The 20,996-nt window shown below is 40.0% G+C and overlaps 1 protein-coding gene across 3 annotated transcripts in view; it reads right to left on the bottom strand.

Moving 5' to 3' along the window:
* Window positions 1-3,057: 3,057 nt before the first annotated feature.
* The window catches only part of LOC133983700 (focal adhesion kinase 1-like), a 63,707-nt gene continuing 45,768 nt past the window's right edge, over window positions 3,058-20,996 (bottom strand). For 2 of the 3 annotated variants that reach the window (XM_062422868.1, XM_062422870.1), the window contains 10 exons: window positions 15,858-15,935; window positions 15,507-15,695; window positions 14,576-14,701; window positions 11,565-11,627; window positions 9,471-9,510; window positions 8,546-8,649; window positions 6,842-6,997; window positions 6,250-6,330; window positions 6,050-6,135; window positions 3,058-5,286 (listed from right to left, as the gene is read on the bottom strand). In XM_062422868.1, coding sequence (XP_062278852.1) covers window positions 5,160-5,286; window positions 6,050-6,135; window positions 6,250-6,330; window positions 6,842-6,997; window positions 8,546-8,649; window positions 9,471-9,510; window positions 11,565-11,627; window positions 14,576-14,701; window positions 15,507-15,695; window positions 15,858-15,935 — 1,050 coding nt within the window. In that variant the 3' untranslated portion in view covers window positions 3,058-5,159. Of the gene's footprint in view, window positions 5,287-6,049; window positions 6,136-6,249; window positions 6,331-6,841; window positions 8,247-8,545; window positions 8,650-9,470; window positions 9,511-11,564; window positions 11,628-14,575; window positions 14,702-15,506; window positions 15,696-15,857; window positions 15,936-20,996 lie in introns of those variants that run through there. The other variant, XM_062422869.1, reaches the window with a different exon arrangement.

Genomic DNA, 20,996 nt, shown 5'->3' with positions numbered 1-20,996 from the left:
AAAACACACACACACACACACACACACACACACACACACACACACACACACACACACACACACACACACACACACACACACACACACACACACACACACACACAGACAGACAGACAGACAGACAGACAGACAGACAGACAGACAGACAGACAGACAGACAGACAGACAGACAGACAGACAGACAGACAGACAGACAGACAGACAGACTGACTACATGTATGAGATGCTTTCAGGTTAATGCCATGATGGTGGGTGACGTGGGTGGAACTGCTGCACTGAGCTGCTTCTGTAAAACAAATAATAGAAACCACACACACACACATTGAGCCTGGCACTTCAGGTTTGACAGCAGACATTCAGGTGACAAATAGTCAGCAGCTGTGACCCTGCCACAGGATGAAGATGCTGGTCCTGGTCCTGGTCCTGGTCCTCGTCTCCCTCCTCGTCTCTCCAGGTATGTGTGTCGACTTCAGGCTTCTCTGATTTCTCACATTGCAGGTAAAAAGGTCAGAGGCTTTTTCTCACTGATGGTAAACAGGACTTCAGGGGTGTTACTCTTGTAGGGGATCTAGGGCATTATTCTCAGTGACTGATGTGTTGATGTGCTGGGCAACACATGAATCTGGTGAAATCTAAATCTCCTAAAACATACTGAAAAAGTCTAAAATCCCTGCTTCCTTCCTGAAGTCAGCATGAGTTAGTTGTGATCAAAGTTAATGATCTGTTTTTATGCCAAATTTCTCTTCGATGAAATAGAGAGTTTCTTTTATATCATAAACTCAGCAGAATTCTGATGGAACTGCTTATACAGAATAGTTACTACAGTATACAAGAGCAAATTAACAGAATTCATCCAAAGTAATAAAATGGATGAAACTGCACTGTAATAGGGTATTGATCTTCTTCATCTTGACAAATAATGTCAAGATAAATTGTTTCATGAGTTTAGATGCATGTATTTAAGTCCTCCTTATAAATTGTTTCAGTGACTCCACAGATAATTAATGTAACAATACTGGTATTTAAACATTTGTAACTATGCACTACAGAAAAAAAAGAAATGTTCATATAAATGTATGAGAGCAATTTTTTGGAACTAATCAGAGTATAGTGCAAATGTATATCAAACTTAAGATGCGTTATGACATAACAGAGCAAAACTATAAAATCTGAATGGGAGGAACAGTGCAATACTCAGTAATTACAGAAGCAAGTTTTGACAATACTCTGTTTGCCGTAGCTGTCTTTCTATTCTGGGGGATTTCTAAAGTGACTTTATAGTGCATCATAAAACTCTCTATAATTTTCTCCCTCTGTATGAATGCCTGACTGAAAATAATCTGTCACGGAAGCTGCTTTCAAACAAATCTAATCTAATCTAAGTGACTCCAGAACAATGTAGTGACTGCATGACGTAAAACGAGAGATTAAATGAATAAATAAAACGTTTCCCTGGTATTTTCCTTTAGATTTAGTCATCACTAACCAATCTTACCCAAATAACAACTCAATACAAAATATGAAAATAATGGTGTGCTAAATGTTATTTTCAGTTATTCAGGCAAAATTGTTTCCTCAAACCTCTGCAAGCCCAAAGTTTTCATAGGACATTTCCAACTGATTTCAACAGCTCTATGTGTGTTGAATACTTCTGTTCACCTTATTTTCATCTGCTTGCAATTCTTTTTCAACATTTCTTTTCAGTCTGACTTCAACTCACATCTCTGTTTTTACTGTGTTTTCCTCACATTTGTAGGTCTGTCATTGGACTGCTATGTGTGCAGTTCTTCTCCCACCAATGAACAATGCAACCAGAACACACAGGAGTGTCAGGCACCGCTGGACACATGCATGACTATTGTCGACACTCTAGGTAAAAATGAATGCACAACATCAGTTTTCTAATCAAAAACATACAGAAATGCTGGATTGAAGTATGCCTTAAATGTCTTATTGAATCTAAATGTTTCTCTTCAAATTCCCTTAATAGTTAGAAGGGAGTCTGTTTGGATTATTGAGGAGTCTTCAAGAAATCGTTGATAGAGGCAATTTTAATGGAATGCTGTTATCAAGGTGCTCAAATTCTTGAGTCAACATCCTGCTGTGTTTGTGTGTGTTGTTCAGGTACAGTGAAAGCCATAGTGAAGCAGTGTGCCAGCAGGAGCACATGCAGTGGAGCCGCAGCGACCGCCTCAGTTGACTCAAACGGAGATGGAAACACAGTCAACTGCTGCAGCAGCTTTAACTTGTGTAACTTCAGCAAAGGACAGTCCATTACCGTACACGCATCAGTGCTGCTTCTAACTGCAGCTGCATGTCTGCTGCTGTCATTTTGAGGTCAGAGGACATGAAGCCCAGCTGCCAAACGCTATGAAACAAGTTACTCTGCTGCTGGTGTGTAAAGATTTTGTAAACACATATCCAGCTCTTATTATTCATTTCTTATGTATGATTTTTCAAATACTGAGAGTAGCTTGTTCTCCCTGTGGTTGCACTGTCGTATGTGAATGTTATGTTTAAAAACACTCTGGTAGATTATGATGTATTATGGCTTTGACTCTCACTGAATGTAGATGTTTTTCTTCTGAAACCTTGAATATTATCATTAAATCCAAAAAACAAAAAAAACAAAAAACTGTGCTTGAAAGTTTTAACTGATTGTCCATACTCAGCATAAAAGTTTTTTTGAAGACTTAAACCTATCCTAGTATGTACAACAGTATGACTTTCCTAAATACATCATTACATTTGTCGATATGCTTTGAATTGTTTCCTTTCCAAATACAACATCAAGACTCTGAACTTAATCTATAGAACAAGGACAAATGTCAATTTGTGTTGTGGATGTTTTTTTTTGTCTTTTTAAAATTTATAATAAGATACAAGATGGATCACAGCGCCAAAGTACATTAAATAAAACCTTTGTTAATAGTGAAGATATAAAACCTGAAAAGAAACTGTCAAATAAATCTCTATCATGGAATAACAATGTGGACAGTGTGATTTCAGCATTATTTTATTTCATTGTTTTTTTCCTCCTATTTGACAAGATGGCTGATTTAGCCCAGAAGACAAAATAAAAACCAGTGTTTACTAGTACGAGTTCTGTACAATTTACCAGTGATACACACCAGTATAGCTTACAATATACCAACATGAGCAGATTTACGCAACAACAAAGAGATAAAATAGATTGTTTTGCTTGTTTGTTTGTTTTTCTTTTACATTTGTATCCCTATAACACCCAAGGATTTGATAGTTTCATTGCTGGCTAAACACAGAAATCAAATCTGGGTAAAATAGGGTGAAACAAATCAGATTCTTTTTTTGGTGCTGTGCAAATATGCTCTTCACCATACCAGTATATCATGCTATACTGGTACAGTCACCAGTACATGTCATATAGCAGTACGTCATACTCCCTGTGGGTTCAGTATTAACAAAGACACAAGTGTTCTGCTGCATGTTCAGTTCAGTGTTTTGTGTCTGCAAGACGAGTTCCAGTCATGTGGCTCCACATTTCATTTGTGTGTGTGTTAGTTTCCCTGGTGACTCTCGTCAGGAGTGAGACCAGGCCGGGGACATCTTGAAAGTGTTACACCTGACAGAAACTGGGACTCAAAGCACAAAAAGGTTCCAGTTGTGTGGTTGGTTTGTGTTCCCGGGAAATCACTTTGTGACACCAGTGGGTGAGGGGACAGTTAAAGGTGGGACACCAGTTTCACACAGGGAACAAACTGGACGATACTGGGACTGCAGGCGAGGAGAGAGACAAAGTGACATGATCCTGCCCAAGATGATAATGATGATGATGTCCGCTCCTCCTCTTCCTCTAAGATGAGCAGAAAGTAGGCACCCATTTGGGACTGAGGACTGAACCCTCATGTGCCAACTTCTTTATTCGCTGCTCATCAGACTCAATGCTGGGATTGAATATCTGCTTGTATTCCACGTCACAAACAGTTTTCAGTATAGAGGAAGAAGACTGTGAACTGCAACTGCTCAGAACAACACAAAAAAACAAACAAAAAACAAAACAAAACATGGAGCTGGCCGATAAAAAGAGTACACTAAGATAGAGTGCGAGTAGGGAGTTTCCTGTCTGTGGGGTTTAGCATGACACAGCTGGATTCTTCACATTTTTGGAGTCTTTAAAAACCTGCTCAGATCGGAGCTGAGGAAGACTGCAGGAAAAGAGGAGCAGTGAGAACGACAGGAAGGCAAAGTGACAGCATAAAGAGAGGAGAGGAGAGATAGTCCACAGGTTTTAATCTGCTCTTCTCGTCTCTCCTTTCGTTTCCTCTGCAATTTCTGAGTCTATAAATAAAACCTGGTGAGACGGAGGAAAGACGGGAACGGATGGAAGAGAGAGAGAGAGCGAGAGAGAGAGAGAGAGAGAGTGAAAGGAGGAGCAACGGAGGGTGAAAGGCTGCTTTTCCGAGACCAAACTGAGGCTGCCTTTATGGTGAATTTTCTTGAATCATCCGCCCACAACCACGAAAGCCGAAAGGTTTTATCTGCCCACTGATTTATGGCGATGTGGATGTATTACAACTCAGGAAGGAGTTTCACATCCAAGCGCCAAAACTCATGATGTCAACAAACGTACTGACTGCTGCCAGCTGCGACTGGCTGATGTTTAGTCCTCTCCCCCTGGACTATGCTCATATGGGTGCTGTTCATGTTCTTACAGATACGTTGCAGGTCAAACGCAGTCAATCAGCTTCTGATGGCTTTTTTCTTTAAAGTTGTATTCCACTCAATTACAGGCCGATGTCAGTAAATTCAGAACCTAACCACTCGTTATTATTTATATTCCAGTCCATAGAGAGTGAAGCTGCCAAGTCCCTGATTCAGGAATAGTTTTTGCTCTGTTCTTGTACTAAGGAACAGTCACAGTGGTGGAGAGTTAAATCCCAAATGAACTGATTACCTCGGCATACACAGGATTCAACAACTAATGATTCTTCACAGACTGTTGTCAAAATATCAGACACCACTGTTTTTTCCTTTCATGTAAAGCTGTCAGCTCCATCAACTGTCACGCATCAGGAGTAACGGCTGACGTCACTAATCCAGGAGTCTTTAGTTCTCCAATGCTAACAGTAACCATATTGAGTCCGTCTGTCAAATAGCAGACCGGCTCAGCTGAAATGGGGCTAGTGTGGGCGGGAGTGGGCCATCATCTTGAGCCGAGATTGGTCGATGACATCCAGCAGATTCTTGGCATCGACGGCAAGAGCGTGAGCTGCTGTCAGCATCTGCTTCTTATAGTCCTGCTGAAGACTGCAGCACAAAATACACAACATATTTTACTAATGAACGGAGGAATAGAACAACATTAAAGCAACTTAGTGACTTTAAATAACAGACAAAAAAGGTAGTTACAAGACTGTTTAACCACAGTAATTGTGAATGGGCTCTGACTACTTCTAAATACCTAAACTCAACAATGTACCACAACGAGTAGAATGAATGAATGTGTAGTTACTAGCTGCTGCTGCTGATCTGTTAAGCTCAGCTAATGCTACGTTTTCTGTCTAGACACAAGGTCAGAGTACCCATTCTTGATTAAAAACTCTGTCACGCCTGAACAGATATTATTAGATGTAGTTATCTATTCTGACCATTAGGTGGTGGTAACAAACTACCACAACCACACATTTATATTAAGTCTCCCTGACATGGAGGAGTCAGACCTGGAACTCTGCCCTGTTCCCTGTCCCTCGCTGGTGTGTTCAGAGTTAATTAATATTAAATATATTGCAGGTCCAAATTACACCATATTTGACACTGCAGTCCCTTGGGTCCCCTGCCATACACCCACCAAGTGTGGAGTTGATTGGATGAACGGTTCAAGAGATATGTGACACTTATTAATGTATTTTAATGGAAAAATAATGTATCCTTTTAATACCTCCGTCCAACTGATAAATAATAAAATACAAGACAGTATGTCTATTACATGCATGTTGTACCATGACTTCAAAGATAAGTCAGTGAAATTGAACTACTTGTACTATATTGTGATGTTAGTATGTGTACCCACCTGGTCATCACATATTGTTGGGCTAACTTCATCTTTCCGATCAGCTCCGCCAGGTCAGAGTTCAAAAGCTTTTGTGCCATCTCAATCTGTCAAAAAAAACCCAGCATACAACAGTGAGATTGTACAAGTATGAATAAAAACTATAAAACACACAACACAAGATAAATTATAAACAGAGACTAATGAGAGTGTGTTTTTACCTCTCTGTGAGTACTGGCTGGAAGTTGTGGTAGGGTCTCATCTACTGTGGCCAATAACGTCCTCAATGCCAGACCCACATCCTTAAAGACACAACAATAATATAAAAAAATATATTTCAAGGCATTCCAAAAAATATTCTGTATGTAAACTTTAAAAAACATATGAACAAGTGATTAATAAAACACCAGTAACAAGTAACTGGTATTCAGATATATTTCCTGTAAAACTGAACACGAAAAATAAAACTTTTCAGCTTAAAGAACTTGCGAAGAGACTTCAATTACTAAATCCCCAGTGAGGTCAGGGGTCAGATTTGTGGAGTCTGAATAACAGATGAATCATCAATCTTTCATCACAAACTCAATATAAGAATTCTGCCCTCTGAGAACCAATAACATATGAAATCATAAGTGGAGAACGACACTGTGGAGAACGACACACAATCAAGTGGAGAAAGACACTGAAAACAGGTTGATATAAAACTGTATAAACAGAAATGCACTTGATGCTTTTAAACTCAAGGTTTGCAGAAAACTGAAAATCAATAATAAGTGAAATAAGAACACTGACTGAGGACTGAGATAAAGTTACCTTGACCATGGGAACATATTCCTCTGGAGGAGCTGGTTGAATTTTGCTCGACATCTCGATCACAGCTTTGACCAACCCCGTCACGTTCTCATACACCTTGTCGTTGGAGCGATCCAGATTGGCAGTGGGAGGTGGGCTTATCTCTTGGGGCTGCAGCTGAATGATGAGAGGACAGAAAGCAATGAGTCGCAGGTTTTACTGTGTGAAAAAAAAAAAGACCTACAGAGCCAAGTGGAGAACGACACTGAAAACAGGTTGATGAAGATGCAGATGAAAACAATTACCTTCCTACTAACACGACATCCTAACATTTATGAACACAGCTGTTTGTAAAAACTCAGCAAGAATCATGCTCGTGTATGGATCACTTGTCATTCAGCACATCTGGAGGTGGTAGAAAGTGGGATTATTTTCACCTAAAGAATGACAAAAGAGAAGTAGCTACTGCAGAGCACAGTAACCTCTCAAAGAACAAACTGTGTGAATGAGGTGAATGAGTAAATTAATAAATTAGTGATAAATGAATCGATATTTGAGGAAGTTACTTAGATCTCTGACATGCTTTGACTGTCAGTGGACAGATGTTTTTAAATGTAGTTATCAATTCTGACCACTAGATGACAGCAGCAAGCTGCCAAAACCACATATTTGTATTAATCATTACAATTTAATTCAAAACCTATAAGGCATGACTCACACCTTAAATACACAGATGTTATGTGTTTCTCAACATTGTCTTTTTTCTGTTCTGTCAGCCTTTTCAACATCTTGTCTGAAACTACCGACTACTGTTACACAATCAATCAAACACAGTTTAAGCTCTGAGGCATTGACCCACATGCACATTATAGCTGGCTACCACTGCTTGAAAAGCTCATCTGAAGAAAATAAATAAATATTTCACAAAACACAATTTTTAGCCTGTGGGCAGAATGTGATTGACATGGAAAATGCTAAACCAAGAAGCCAAATTGACAGTGAAATATCGTCACCTTCAGCGTACTTACTCCATCATCAGTTTATTAGTTCTTCACTCTTACACAGAAAACTGAATAATAATTGTGTAATTAGTTCAAAAAGTCTTCTACTGTCATTTAAGTAAATTAATTTTGCAGGATTTCCAGTGTGATTGACGGTGTAATATTGTTAGTGTAAGAAAACAAACAAAACCATTTTGTATGTTAGCTTTGGGAGGAAAAATAACACGACTGAATCAAGAGACCAGCCTGGTATTAATACGACAAAGAGAACCGCAGGGATGAAATATGTTGATGTGTTCACAGACTTTGTTTAGATTGCTAAATTAAGAAAGGAAGAAGAGCGTAAAATGAATTGAAGTGTGATTAAGTGGGAGACAAGACGCACAGTAAACACACACAGACAGTGTGCTGCTTACCCGCCAGGGCTAGGGGTCAACAGTAAGGCAGAGGAGGAAGAGGAGGGGAGGGAGAGAGGGAGCAGCCAAACAAAAAGAGGGAAAAAAGGGAAAATATTAATGCTTTAAGCATTCAAAAACATGCAATGTGTATATGTGTTAAATGTTGTAACCTCTGGGTGTGTACATGTGTAAAGCTGTTCTTATGGCTTGGCATTTGTTTCTATATATTAATAAGTGTATGTTTTTATATCTGCATGTATACTGTATGTGAACAGGTGTTTGTTTTGGGGGGGTTGTGTGTCATTGTGTGTGTGAGATATATGTACCTTCACACCATCGTTGTAACTGTCCCCGGTGTTTAGACAGGTCAGACTACCCACTTGGCTCTGGGCCCCAGGTCGGGGGGGTTTCTTTGGGGGAGCTGCATGCTCTGCAGGACACAACATATGAAAGTGAAACATATTTCTACTTACAGGTTTACAGTTGCTTACAAATTCCCTCAGCAGTTCATTTTAAGAGTCTGCACACTGTGGTAGCTCACATCAGTATCAATGTGAGCATTGGCTTGCAAAAAAATGTTCAAAACTTCAAATGTCTTGTTTCATCTGACCAACAGTCCAAAACCCAAAGATTTCATTGAAAATAATATAAAACAGAAGCTGGAAAGCATGATAAAACTGAAACTGTTATGGCCAACAGTTGCCAATTAATTGACTGATCTAAGAGACTAATTGTTTCAGCTCAACATCAGTTCAATCTATTCAATAATCAATGTGATGTGATGATTGAGTACAGAGAACATGCAGATCTTGTATAAAAAAACATGTCAGTCAAACTCTCCCCTCTGCAAAACTAGTTTAAGCTAAGTGTTTTCTGTTTTCTTTGTGCTTGGCTGCTTGCAGGGTTGGTACTCAGGCTCAAAACACACAATATATTGAGCCTGACATGCAGTCTGCGTCCATATAAACAGAGGTTGGTTTGCTTGCTTGCAGGCCAACAGGCTGCAGAGTTCACGATCAGATCTGTCATATTGTGGCAACAGACTGCTAACTCTGCCACACACACTGGCACTATCTGCTGTGCAACAGACAGAAACACTGGTAGAGGGAGAGTCAGTGACTCTATACAAAGAGTGAGCAGAGTTATGTAAGACACACATACGTTTAGAGATAAAGAGACAGAAAGAGAAAACAGGATGAAACAGTAGTGGTTGTGTGACTGTAATTTGATGGTTACAAGCTTGTCTATTACCTGGTTTGCCAACGGGCTGGTATATGTGCTGGTTTCCTGTCTGTACAAACAAACACAACAGCAAAACATTAGGTTAGCAAGTGCTCACACATAATCAGAAGTTTGTCAGGAAATTAGAACTTTGCAGGAAAAAAATACCAGCTGCCTCTTAAAAAAAAAAAAAAAAAAAAAAAAAAAAAATGTAGGTAATCCAATTTAATTTTCTTGTCACACGGCACAGAGTCTCAATTTGTTCTTGTAAAAGCCGGCGAGTTCATAGTCGTCTCCAGGCAAGAGGCTCTCTGTTTGGCTACAAAGGGATAACAAAACGAAATGGCGTTTCCTTTGTTAGTGTTACCCTTTCAACACCGGAAAAAACCCTGCTGCATGCATTTATAATTTGATGGTTGTGACAATAAAATTATGCCACAAAACTCTCCAGTGGTTCCAGGCATGTTACATATTTACTGTGTTGCATGATCACTGAATCTATGTTGCTTTTTCGGTGTGAGAAACAGTCCAGAAGGCTTAGAAAGCCTCAATGCCATCGGAGTGTTGCGGTCTGACAACCAACAATACCCAAAAATACTCTACAACAGCATTTTACACACACACACACACACACACACACACACACACACACACACACACACACACAGACAGACACAGGCGCACACACAAACGAGGGAGATTTTCCCACCACAAACCACAGCCATTCAATGGGAGGAGGAGGAGGAGGACAAGCAGCGAGATGAATTAAAGAGACAGAAATATCTGTCTTGCCCATGACAACTTCAGGCTGCTACAACAACTTCTGTTGCAACAACATCAGCATAAAACTTGGTGGTCAGTTGTTGAGATTCCAACTCTGGGATTTAGTTTAGTTACAACAACATCATTTTGTTACAGGATAACAACAACTTTGTAACAGAGAAGAATTCAAGATGAAGCTACCTTTCGACACTACCTGTGCTGAAAAATGTTCAAGTTCTTACATGCAGATTACGATCATTATGCTTTGCAGAGTGAAAATGTGCATGTGTCACTGCGCAAATCATTTCACACTTACATCACAGCACTCAATTAAAATAAATGGTGTGTGAAGCTGCCTCGACTGAGCGATCACACATGTGAAAGCCGAGAAAATGTTTCTCCTCTTACAAACACAGAAACTTACAGATCCACAAAGAGGGATGTGACTAGGGTTGCAACTAACAATTATTTTCATTATTGATTCGTCTGGTAATTCATTTTTTTTTAACATTTCCAGAAAATAGTAGTAAAATGATAAATTGTCTCTTTAATAATCTATTTAGCTTGAAAAGAACTCAAACTATTAAGTCTTCAATTATTGACTAAAAAAACAGTTGCTACTTGTATCAGTTTCACATGTAACACATTTAGTGTAGGTACTGAATCTGTATCTTTAGGGAACAACTTTTATTGTATAAAATAAGATAAATAATATCCCATTTAAGTGTATAAGACACAACAAATAACTCTGGGTTTCACTGCAAGTCCACAACTTACTATGAGACTTAAAGATTTCTCCTCTGATGTGGCTTTTCACACTGAATGTTTTAAGTGTTTCTTGGTGTGTAATTACAGATGAACAGATCCGGGCAGAGCTTGCTAAACTACAGACTACCTTACTGTGGGCAGCACTGGGAGTGAGAGTAGTAAACATGGCTGCTTTGTTTTCTTTTTCTATTAATAACCGGTGATGCTATGGGAATCCATTGACCCCTCATTGCTGACCCCTACTCCCAACGGGTCACTTCCTGGATCAAACCCCCTCAGCTCTAATCAAAACATACACACACTGTAGCCAATGGCAGCGAGTCCAACCAGAATGTGAACTTTCGTCGACGTTTTCTTTATCTGACATCTTCCTCTCTTAAAAACACAAACAGTTCAGAAAAACAACTTTCTTCGACTTCAAGATGCGTTTTCTGAGTGGGCGGGGGGGATCGGGATTTTGACAGTGAATATCAGAGAGGAGCTATGTAAAGTACAGTTAGTTCTGCCTGGTCTGGTCTGAATGATACCTTAGAGTGACAGTGAGATGGATGGAGACAGAATATAGGTGTTGTAACAAAGAAAGGTGTAGCTTACTGGTGGCTGCAGTCCACTTTCCTCTCTGTCCAGACTCCCTCTAGAACTTCTGGTGTCTGGTTTCTAAATATACACACATAAATAAAACTTTATATTAAAAAAACATATCTCCATGTATCAACATTCAAAAAGTCATTCAGCACTGGTTACAATTAAAGATTCACTGATACAAAATCAAAGTTCTATATTTACATACTGGTTGGGACAAAAAAAAACCCCAGTAAGTCACATTGCTTTTCTGTTTGTGACTTCACAAAGAACTTTTGGTGCTGGATTTTGATTCCTGGAAAATGCTCTGAGACAAATATCCTTTTAAGGCAAACTATCAGCTCAATATCCCACGCTGTGTTGCCAGACTGTTGCATACTCACCAATTTAAAACAGTTCATTAATTGAAGAGTTTTAGACTTAAACAATCTTTTGTTATCAGCAATACATGACATTGAGTACCCTTTTATTAGTAAATGAGTTACAGTTTACAATGTGATCCTGCTGTTAACTCACTCTAAAAAGTTAAATCCAAAGACTTAATGATTGAGGGAATGAAGAAATGTGTGATTCAATCACAGCAGAAAAGCTCACACAAAGAAACATCACAGTATATATCCAAACATGGTTTTCCTGCGTGAGACTTCCAATAAAAACAAGAACATGCTGTTATAACAAAACAAACTTTTTACAGCATCAGCACAACATTTCAATTCATAACCCCCAAATTCCAAACTCCCCTAAAAACAAATAATAAAACAAAACATCACCAACACATCCACCCCACAATCATGCTCCCAACAGCCCCTCTTGCCTACCAGTTTTCCAAGACAGGACTTGAAGACCAGCATTGCCATTGATTTCATCTAAGTTGCCTGATGAATTGAGTTGTTTGAGTTGTTGTGTCTGTGTCGTTATCTGGTTCTGATCTTACTGTATCTCTCACTACAGCTCCGTCTGCCTCTGTGACTGTTTCTTCCTGTCGGTCCGCCTAGCCTGTATCCTTGTCTGTGACAGCAGCCTCATCAAGAAAAATAATTCAGAGTCAACTCCAGTTTCCTGCCTCCAGCACACTTATATCTGACTCTGACGCACAGAGAGAGGGAAGGAGAGGAGGAGGAGAGGTGGGGGGGATGGAGCAGTCAGTGTGCGAGCATGTCTACTCTTCTTTCCCAAACCCTTCTTCTTTACTCCGCCTCTCTCTCTCTCTCTTGCCCCTCCCTGAAGTGACAGTGTTATAAAAACCAGCTAACCTACAAAACACACATTTATATGTATGTGCCCCCCTCCCCTCCTTAAACACACACGCCTCCCCAGCTTTTCAGTAATCTTGTGTGTTGTCAGTTAGTGGTTGTGGCTCAAAGACAGACTGTTGACTGGGCTGTCAGATTCTCTAAGCCTATCATTAGCCTGGAATTCACACAGGCCACACCTGCGTACAAACTCTCGCTCTCACACAGACACACACACAATAAGTAAAAACCCCAGACAGCTCCTTCAATCAGTGTTCACACAAATATGCATCCTACATTAAATGTTCCTCCCTGAGCTGGGATGTTTTGTTTTGAAGTGCCTCCGCAGATTTTATTCCAGATCTACACTCACTGCGGAGCAAACATATTGGCTTGATCTCAGTCCAGTCGCTTTTGCATTGACATTTTTCGGCATCAACTTAGTTAGCTAGTTAGGAGCGCTTCTTTCTTTTCTTTGTGTTTGCATACCACCATCTAACGTAACAGAGTGAATACAAGATCTGATTTCGATTACACAGGAGCACAGGATTTATTGTGGCAAAAATGTCTGTCATTTTTTCCTTTTCTTTCCTTACTTACAGAAATAATTTTGATCTTGATGTTTGTAATTCTCAACATAAAAAATGAAGCTCAAGATGTGGAAAATAATTATTTTTTGTGGAAGAAAGTATGCCAATTTACTTTTTTAATTCATGTTTTTTCCCCTAAAGATCAATGACTATAAAGTTGGCCACACAAATGCATTTTCTTCTGTACAAGTGATACGGATGTATACATCGCAACACATGTTGGCATTAAATGTAATGTTAATCTCTTGAAAATCAGTTATCTTACTGTGTATATAAAGTCGATGTCCTTGCAGTGCAACCAAATGAAATTTATCTCTGGTTACAAATGATTCAGTTGCTAAGCCAACAGGAATTTAATACCCCAATTCGGAGGAATTTGAGCTTGTGAAAGCAGAAAGAAACTATTTCAGGTACTGAAACAATTGTAATTGTAAGTGTAACAATTTGTTAAGTGTCGCTGTTGAAAGTTTTCCAAAAATGTGGTTCTTATTTGATCCACGAAAATCTTTCTTTTACTTTTACTCATCCTTGAAGGTCAGAGCAGGGTGAACTTGACATTGTGGACCATCAAAAGGTTTAGGACTGAACTTTCAAATTTTAAGTTTGCTTCACATTGCACCTCCATGAACTAACCGTGACTTGAGTGACTGAAGTGATTTTACGTTTACCTTACATACATACATCTATATATTTTTCCCATTTATTAAATATTTAGGGTTTCATAAATAATAGAGTCCATTGATACATTTACAAAAACATGTCATCATGCATCAGGGAATTGGGAAAAAAAAACAACACAACTGACAAGTCAAAGATGGCATGTAAGCAACACAGCTTTTCCTTGCAGGTAACAATAACACATTGCACCATGCACAACAAAATCACACACAAAAAAGCTTTTTGTCCATGTTCTACGTTTCTACTATGAACTATACCTGGTTTTACAGACACTGTTGACTGAGCTTCTGGCTCATTTGAAGATGAAAGTGGTCTTAAATTTTATTTGAAGCGATAAAAAATACAAATGGTTGTATTTAACTTGTCCTGCTTCTGCAATACAAAATTCAGATGCAATATCAAGCTGCTAATAACGATAAGTATATTAGACACGTATAGTCTATCAAACCTAACTGTAAGTTTATAACTGGGTATGTATTAACTTTGTGTGAGTGTCTTTTCCTATGTGTGTGCTGTGTGTTACCAGCAGCATTTCCTCCTGCTCCAGCCACCTCTGATCCTCCTCCATCTGCTGTTGTTGTATCATCAGCTGATCCTCCATGAACAGGCACTGCTGGTCTACACACTGCTGCATGTCTACTGCCCTGTCCTACACACACGCATACACAAAAACACAAACAGAAATACGAACAAACGTGCAACAAAAGACGAGGCATAGCAACAAGCATGCACACCAACATAGGACCACATGCACAGACACAGACGCATATGGATGAAGAGAAACATGCACACACACACACACACACACACACACACACACACACACACACACACACACACACACACACACACACACACACACACACACACACACACACACACACACACACACACACACACACACACACACACACACACACACACACACACACACACAGACAGAGACAGACAGACACATACACCAAACTGATGAGTAGCTGAGAGGTGGTGGAGACAAACTGAAAATAATGGACTGTTGAGGTATACCACAAATTAATGCTTCATCAGCTAGGATCACTTTAAAATATAAACACAATTGTGGACTAGACTTGTTAGGCAGAAAGTCGTTTTTTGTTCCTTGTAACTTCTGTTTGAAATACTTAAATTGTACAAACAGGAATCATAAATCTGTTTAGGTTACCAGGCAACAAATGCAATTTTAACTGGTAGGTAGATTTTGTTTGGTTATGGAATAGTAGATTTTAAGATTTGCAATGAGTGATTGAAGAGATTTTCAATGATTTTCATCAGCTAAGAGTGTAATTGGATGTGAGCTAGATGTGGACTAGCCATAACAAAACAAGATAATTCTGCATGTGTTTCAGTTGACATCAATCCTATCATAACTTACCTGTGCATGTTTGTGTGTGTTTGTGTGTATGGAGGGGGGGGGGGGGGCAAAATTGGTCTCCTACCTCGATTGCTGAACCCCACAGTGCCATGTCCTGTCCATGTGGCTGGGGAAGGTGCTGTACATGCGAGTGTGTGTGGACATGGTGGCGGGGGTGTGTGTGGGCGTGGTGTGTGTCCAGCATTGCCGCCGGCGGGGGGTACAGGGCACTAGGCACAGAGGGGAGTGTGTGAGGGCCAGGATATCCAGCCATCTGATGCAGAGAGTGACAAAGGACAGATGGGAAAAAAAACAACACACTATTAGATTGTTATTCTTGTTTTGATAACTGCAACACTAACTGTTTCATCCGGTTAATTATATGTACATTTGTAGTAGATTATATCATTGCCGTCTGTGAAAGTTGTTTACATACCTGGTAGTGTCCAGGATGTTGGGGGCTGGGGTAAAATCCTTCACTGGAGCGAGGACTTGGATAGCCTGGTCTACTAGGCTACAGAAAGAGAGAGAAAGAGACAGAGAATGACGATGGGCAGAGAAGAGGAGAAGGATAGAAAGAGACACAACAATAAAGTTACAATACTTCTTCATCTTTTTCCCAAACGAAATGTTAGAGGACAGGACACCGGGTCATTCAGACAGACAATCAACACACAAACCTCAAGGAGCTGTTTGTGTGGCTGTGTTAGCCGTCAATCAAAACAGGGAACACCCACTGGGCTGCAAGTCCAGCAAGCTGTTAGTTGAACTGGCGCTAATTAGTATCCCTATGTTACAGACATTAATATCCATGGATAATAAAACAACGACTATTATTCATTAGGATTACTGGTTAGATCATGTGATGCGGGAGTATAAACACGGTTATGGTTGCACGTTCACCAAGCACTCTTTCAAGCATTGGCCTTTTCGTATCAAATAAAAAAAGGAGGCACTGCTGCCAACCAGGCTAAAAGAAGTGTAAAATATTTCCAATCATCATGACAAAATGTTTTAATACTGTGTAATGCAAGTTTCTGCTGAATGCTGCTGGCTAAAGGTAGAGAAGGGTAAGCATGATACTTGATTCTATTACTTATTATTTTTTTCTATTCATTTGCTGAGGACCTGTAGTTAAACACAGATGTACTTGGTGAACCCCATAGCCTAGTTTCTTCTGTTTGTTTCTGGTGATTTGTTGAGATGAAGCTGTTGAAATTTAATGAACTGTTTCCCCTCTGACACAGAGCTCATTTCCATCACAACGGCATTGTACTATCTACCTTCCACAGTCCCTCATAGTAGCTTTCTCTGGACCACACCTCCGACAGCAAGACGGACACAAAGGAACACAGGGAGGGAAACGGATGGCAAAGTATGAGGGGAGACAAGGAAGATGAAAAGGAAGACAGGACAAAGAGAAGCAGACGAGACAAAGAAACTGAGGATGAGACAAAAAGGTGCTTCAAACTCTCGGACACACAGAGAGGGAAATGTACAGCGTGTTTGTGAACACGTCACACATGGAACATCCCGCGGTTCTTACACAAGAACAAAATTATATCTTATAAATTTAAATCTGCCCCAAACACATTCACAGCCCTGTGCTGGGGAGGTTTCCCTGGGAATACCCATGTTAAAAATAGAAAGATAAACACAGGGACAACAGACAGACAGACTGGAGGGAGAGGTTAATCAGACACCACTCTCACACCAGGATAACTACTAATGACCAAATAAATACATGAATAGCATTTACTCACACAAAGCACCCAGCTTCTGTTTCAGTATTGGCTGCGCCACTTATTACAGTATAGGCAAGATAAGTGATAGCAGCAGCAAGTTAGACACGCAAATGTAACGAAGTGCGCCACACGGCAAGTAAATGTTTGCAATTTTGACACTTGTGCCACCTGCAGGTCATGAGTAATACAGATGCCTCTTCTTTTTATTTCTTTGTTTGCAGATTCTCCATAGGGGAGAGCTCAGCCTATTAAAAATGTGCATATTTGTATTTGGTTTGCTACAACCTTGTTCCATGAGGTGTATCGGGTGAAAATATATCTTTTGTCGACGAAAATGTCTCAAGTCGCAGGCATGCAGGCAGACTGAGCCCCTTCAGACTAGCACATTTTTGTTGAGCCACGTAAAGATAAAACAAACATGAAGACGTATTTTGGGTTTTTGGGTTGTAAGAGAAACTTTTTTCAAACATGAAGCTTGATAAACCTTCCAAAAATAAATCCACAGTATTTTTTCCAATTTGAACAGATTGTGTAATTTAACAACACAATTTCAGGGCACCACATGTTGGACACACTGTAATTGTTTTTTTATTTTATTTTTTTAATAAACCTGTCTGTGTGAGACACATACAGTATTCCTGTCCTTTGCATATAGCTTCATGGTATAACTCCATGAAGAATTTTAGGAATGCTGAGTAGCACAGTGTTCCCAGCATTGGAAGTCATAATTCATAGTGTAAAAAGGGGGCATGAGGGAGTAAGAGTGCTGCTACATCCCCGCAGGGAAGATTGAACTTTCACCCCAAAAATGGGACCACTTACCAAAACAAGCTCACATGTAGCACAACTGGACAGCAATCAGCAGCTAAGTCAAGGTGACAGAGATCCAGGAGTTCAGTATAAACAGGCTTAGTAGAGGGAGACCTTTTAGCTAGCTTGTTATGTATTTATAGAAACTGCCTCAATCCATGGCTTCACACGTTCCATTGAGCTTCAGTAGTGAATACTCAAGTCAATGTGATACAGAGTATATTACAGTATCTATTGAAGTCAGCCTCACAGCATTACATTTAACTATATTGTATTTATATTATATTATATATTTTTCCTATAACGTTACAGCAGTTAGTCAGAGCTCTTTAAACTTGGGCAGAGATAATAACCAGAAGTGGGGAATGGAAAACTTGTTGTCTTGCAAAGCAGCGTTAGGTCTGGACTCTGGTTTCCACCTAGTGTAAAAAAAATGTTAACATCTGTTTTGAGCTCATTTCACTCATTTAAATTACAGCGATGTTTAAAAGTTGACCACAAAATTCTTTCCTAAATTGTGTGAATATTTGCTTTTTCAGGCTTATCCATAAAGTATAAGTTCCATGTGTGTTAGATGAGTCAGACTGTTAGCTCAGTGGAATAAGGATTTTGCACAGGCATCCTGAACAAGCTAGAAATAGGGTGCAATAATCCGAGAACACATCAACACAATGCCTAACACAGACAAACCAGACAAGAACAACTACATCTAATCACGACAGAGGACAATTATAAATAGAGCATGCTACCAGATAAGCAAAAACATGCTGATTGCACAGGCACTGGTGTTGACAAGCACTATATCAAAGTCACTCCAATCAGGTATAATTAATGATTCAATTATTGGATTAGGTTTAGTCATAGATGCTGAATATTAAAATAATAAAAATAAAAATGTAGCAACATTGTTTTTTGAGCCTGTAACAAGTCACAAGTTCCATCCATACAATAAATGTGGAAGTCTTCCCTTTTTAAAAATGGGAGTTTTTGGTAAAATTAGACCAATACACCTCCTAAACGGAACCACAACAATGGATGCTTGTTTTGGATCCTTTTCAAGTGGCTGAGAAAAACACAGTGCTAACTATAACTCTGGTGACTAAAGCCACGGTTGCGAATGTAGACGGTTGTGAAATGAGCATCAAGCATAAGTCAAACTACGGGGCAATAAAAAGAAAAGCTTTAGGTATGAATGCTCAGGTACATTTTTATGAGGTTTCAAAATGCATTTTGGGAGATATATGAACTGTGTAGGGATGGTAAAAATATACAAAGCAGGTTGATGCTAAGTGGGTAGAACAATAAGTAATACATTACTACACTTTGCATTGGACACAGATTTGCTGTTCCGTCTCATACACAAAAGGCAACAGCATATTTAGTAAATAAATTTGGAATTTTCCTTTAAATCAAACTGAAAACTGATCAAAGGCTCTTCTGCAGTGAATGGTGCAACATTTTTATCATCCAGATCTGTGAGTTTGTTAAGTACTTATGTGATGATACACCACCTGCCTTCAATGGCCTGCACAAGGAGGGTTGTTCAGAGGAGGGGATTGGTAAAGGCATGTGGGTAGTAACAGGGAGGCTTGGCCTGCGAGTGGATGGATGGGGGTTATTAGCGGACAGAGTAAAAGCAGAGGGTACTGGGAGAACGAGGGGGGCCAGTGGGGGTCTCCCAAATTGGGGCTGGAGGTCAGAGTCAGGTTGAGGTGGGGTACTGGGATTAGTTTGGCAGCCATGGTAAAAGCTAGGCAGCAGTAGGGTTTGAAGATGAGAATTTGACAGTAGCTGGATGTTCTGGGTGTCCTGGAGACAAGTGTTTGACATGTTGTAGGGCACAGCGTTAAGGTTAGGATTAGACTGGGAAAGGATTGGAGGGAAATGCCTGTCGTAGGAGTAGGAGCTGATTGGCTTTGGCTGGGATGAACTGGGCAGGTGGCTGTTAGTAGGTGGATTTGTCTTGTGGGGACAGCTGCCATTGGGAAGGCTGTCTGAATTTGTAAAAGGTGGAGAACAAAAGTCAGCATGAGACTGTGGAGGCAATTCAAGGTTTAACTTGGTGCGGTGCGGAGAGAAAGAGCGATTGCAGTAAGAGGTGTTTTGAAGAGGAGGTGACTGAAGCTGAGGATTTGGAGAAGAGGAATAGTGATGGGAAAATATCAGAGATGATGAGGTGGGAGTGGGCAGGCGAGAGGAGGAGCGGGGAGTTGAAGGAAGAGGGTTTCCGAGGCAGAGGGAAAGCTGAGAGGCAAAGCGCTGGTTTTGATGGTAATGGTGGTGAGGAGAAGGAGCAGACAGACAATCCAGACTGTATGTTGGCTGCAGGGAGGGACGACGGCTGGGCTGCAAACACAATAGAGAGACAAAAGTGGAGGAGGGACATATGGAAATAAAAAAGGTATCACGGAAGACAGAGGTGTAGTAGACAAGGGAAAGAGACAGGAATGTGCACTAGTGAAACGAAAGCCATACAGTTGCTGGGAATAGGTAGAAACTTCCTAAGAATCATTTAATTCATGTGAATGACGTCACACAAACGCATTTACCAATGCTGGAAAGTTTTTGGTGAGGATAACTGCATCACTGAAAGCTTTATAAAAAAAATAAAAAATAAAATAAAAAAAAGTCTCTCTCAAGACATATGGCTTCAGTTGTAACTAAAAGAAGCAGCTAACAGATGCTAACAGCAGGGGCATGAGGGGAGTGGGGAGGAGGAATTAGCCAGCAGCTGGGGCAACAAGCTGTGAGGTTGGATGGTTCTGGTGGAGTTGGGGGTTTAGTGGACTCACAAAACCTTGTTAACTCATTGAAATGGAGCAGTTTAGTAAAAATGTTCTCATCAGTTTTGTGTGGAGGAGCCTGATAGTGGTCAGGAGCTTAATGAATTCATGTTACTGAGAGCCAGTAAGTTCCCACTGTTTTTTTTCTCTCTATTGTAACCTGTAATATAAACCTCATCCTGCTCCCTGTGGGGTGATGGTACAGTAAAAAAACCCACATGATGACTCACTTCTGCA

This window comes from Scomber scombrus, chromosome 7 (assembly GCF_963691925.1).
Source record: "Scomber scombrus chromosome 7, fScoSco1.1, whole genome shotgun sequence".
Taxonomy (NCBI): Eukaryota; Metazoa; Chordata; class Actinopteri; order Scombriformes; family Scombridae; genus Scomber; species Scomber scombrus.
Note: the sequence above shows the minus strand (reverse complement) of the source record. Positions and strands in the feature narration are given on the sequence as shown.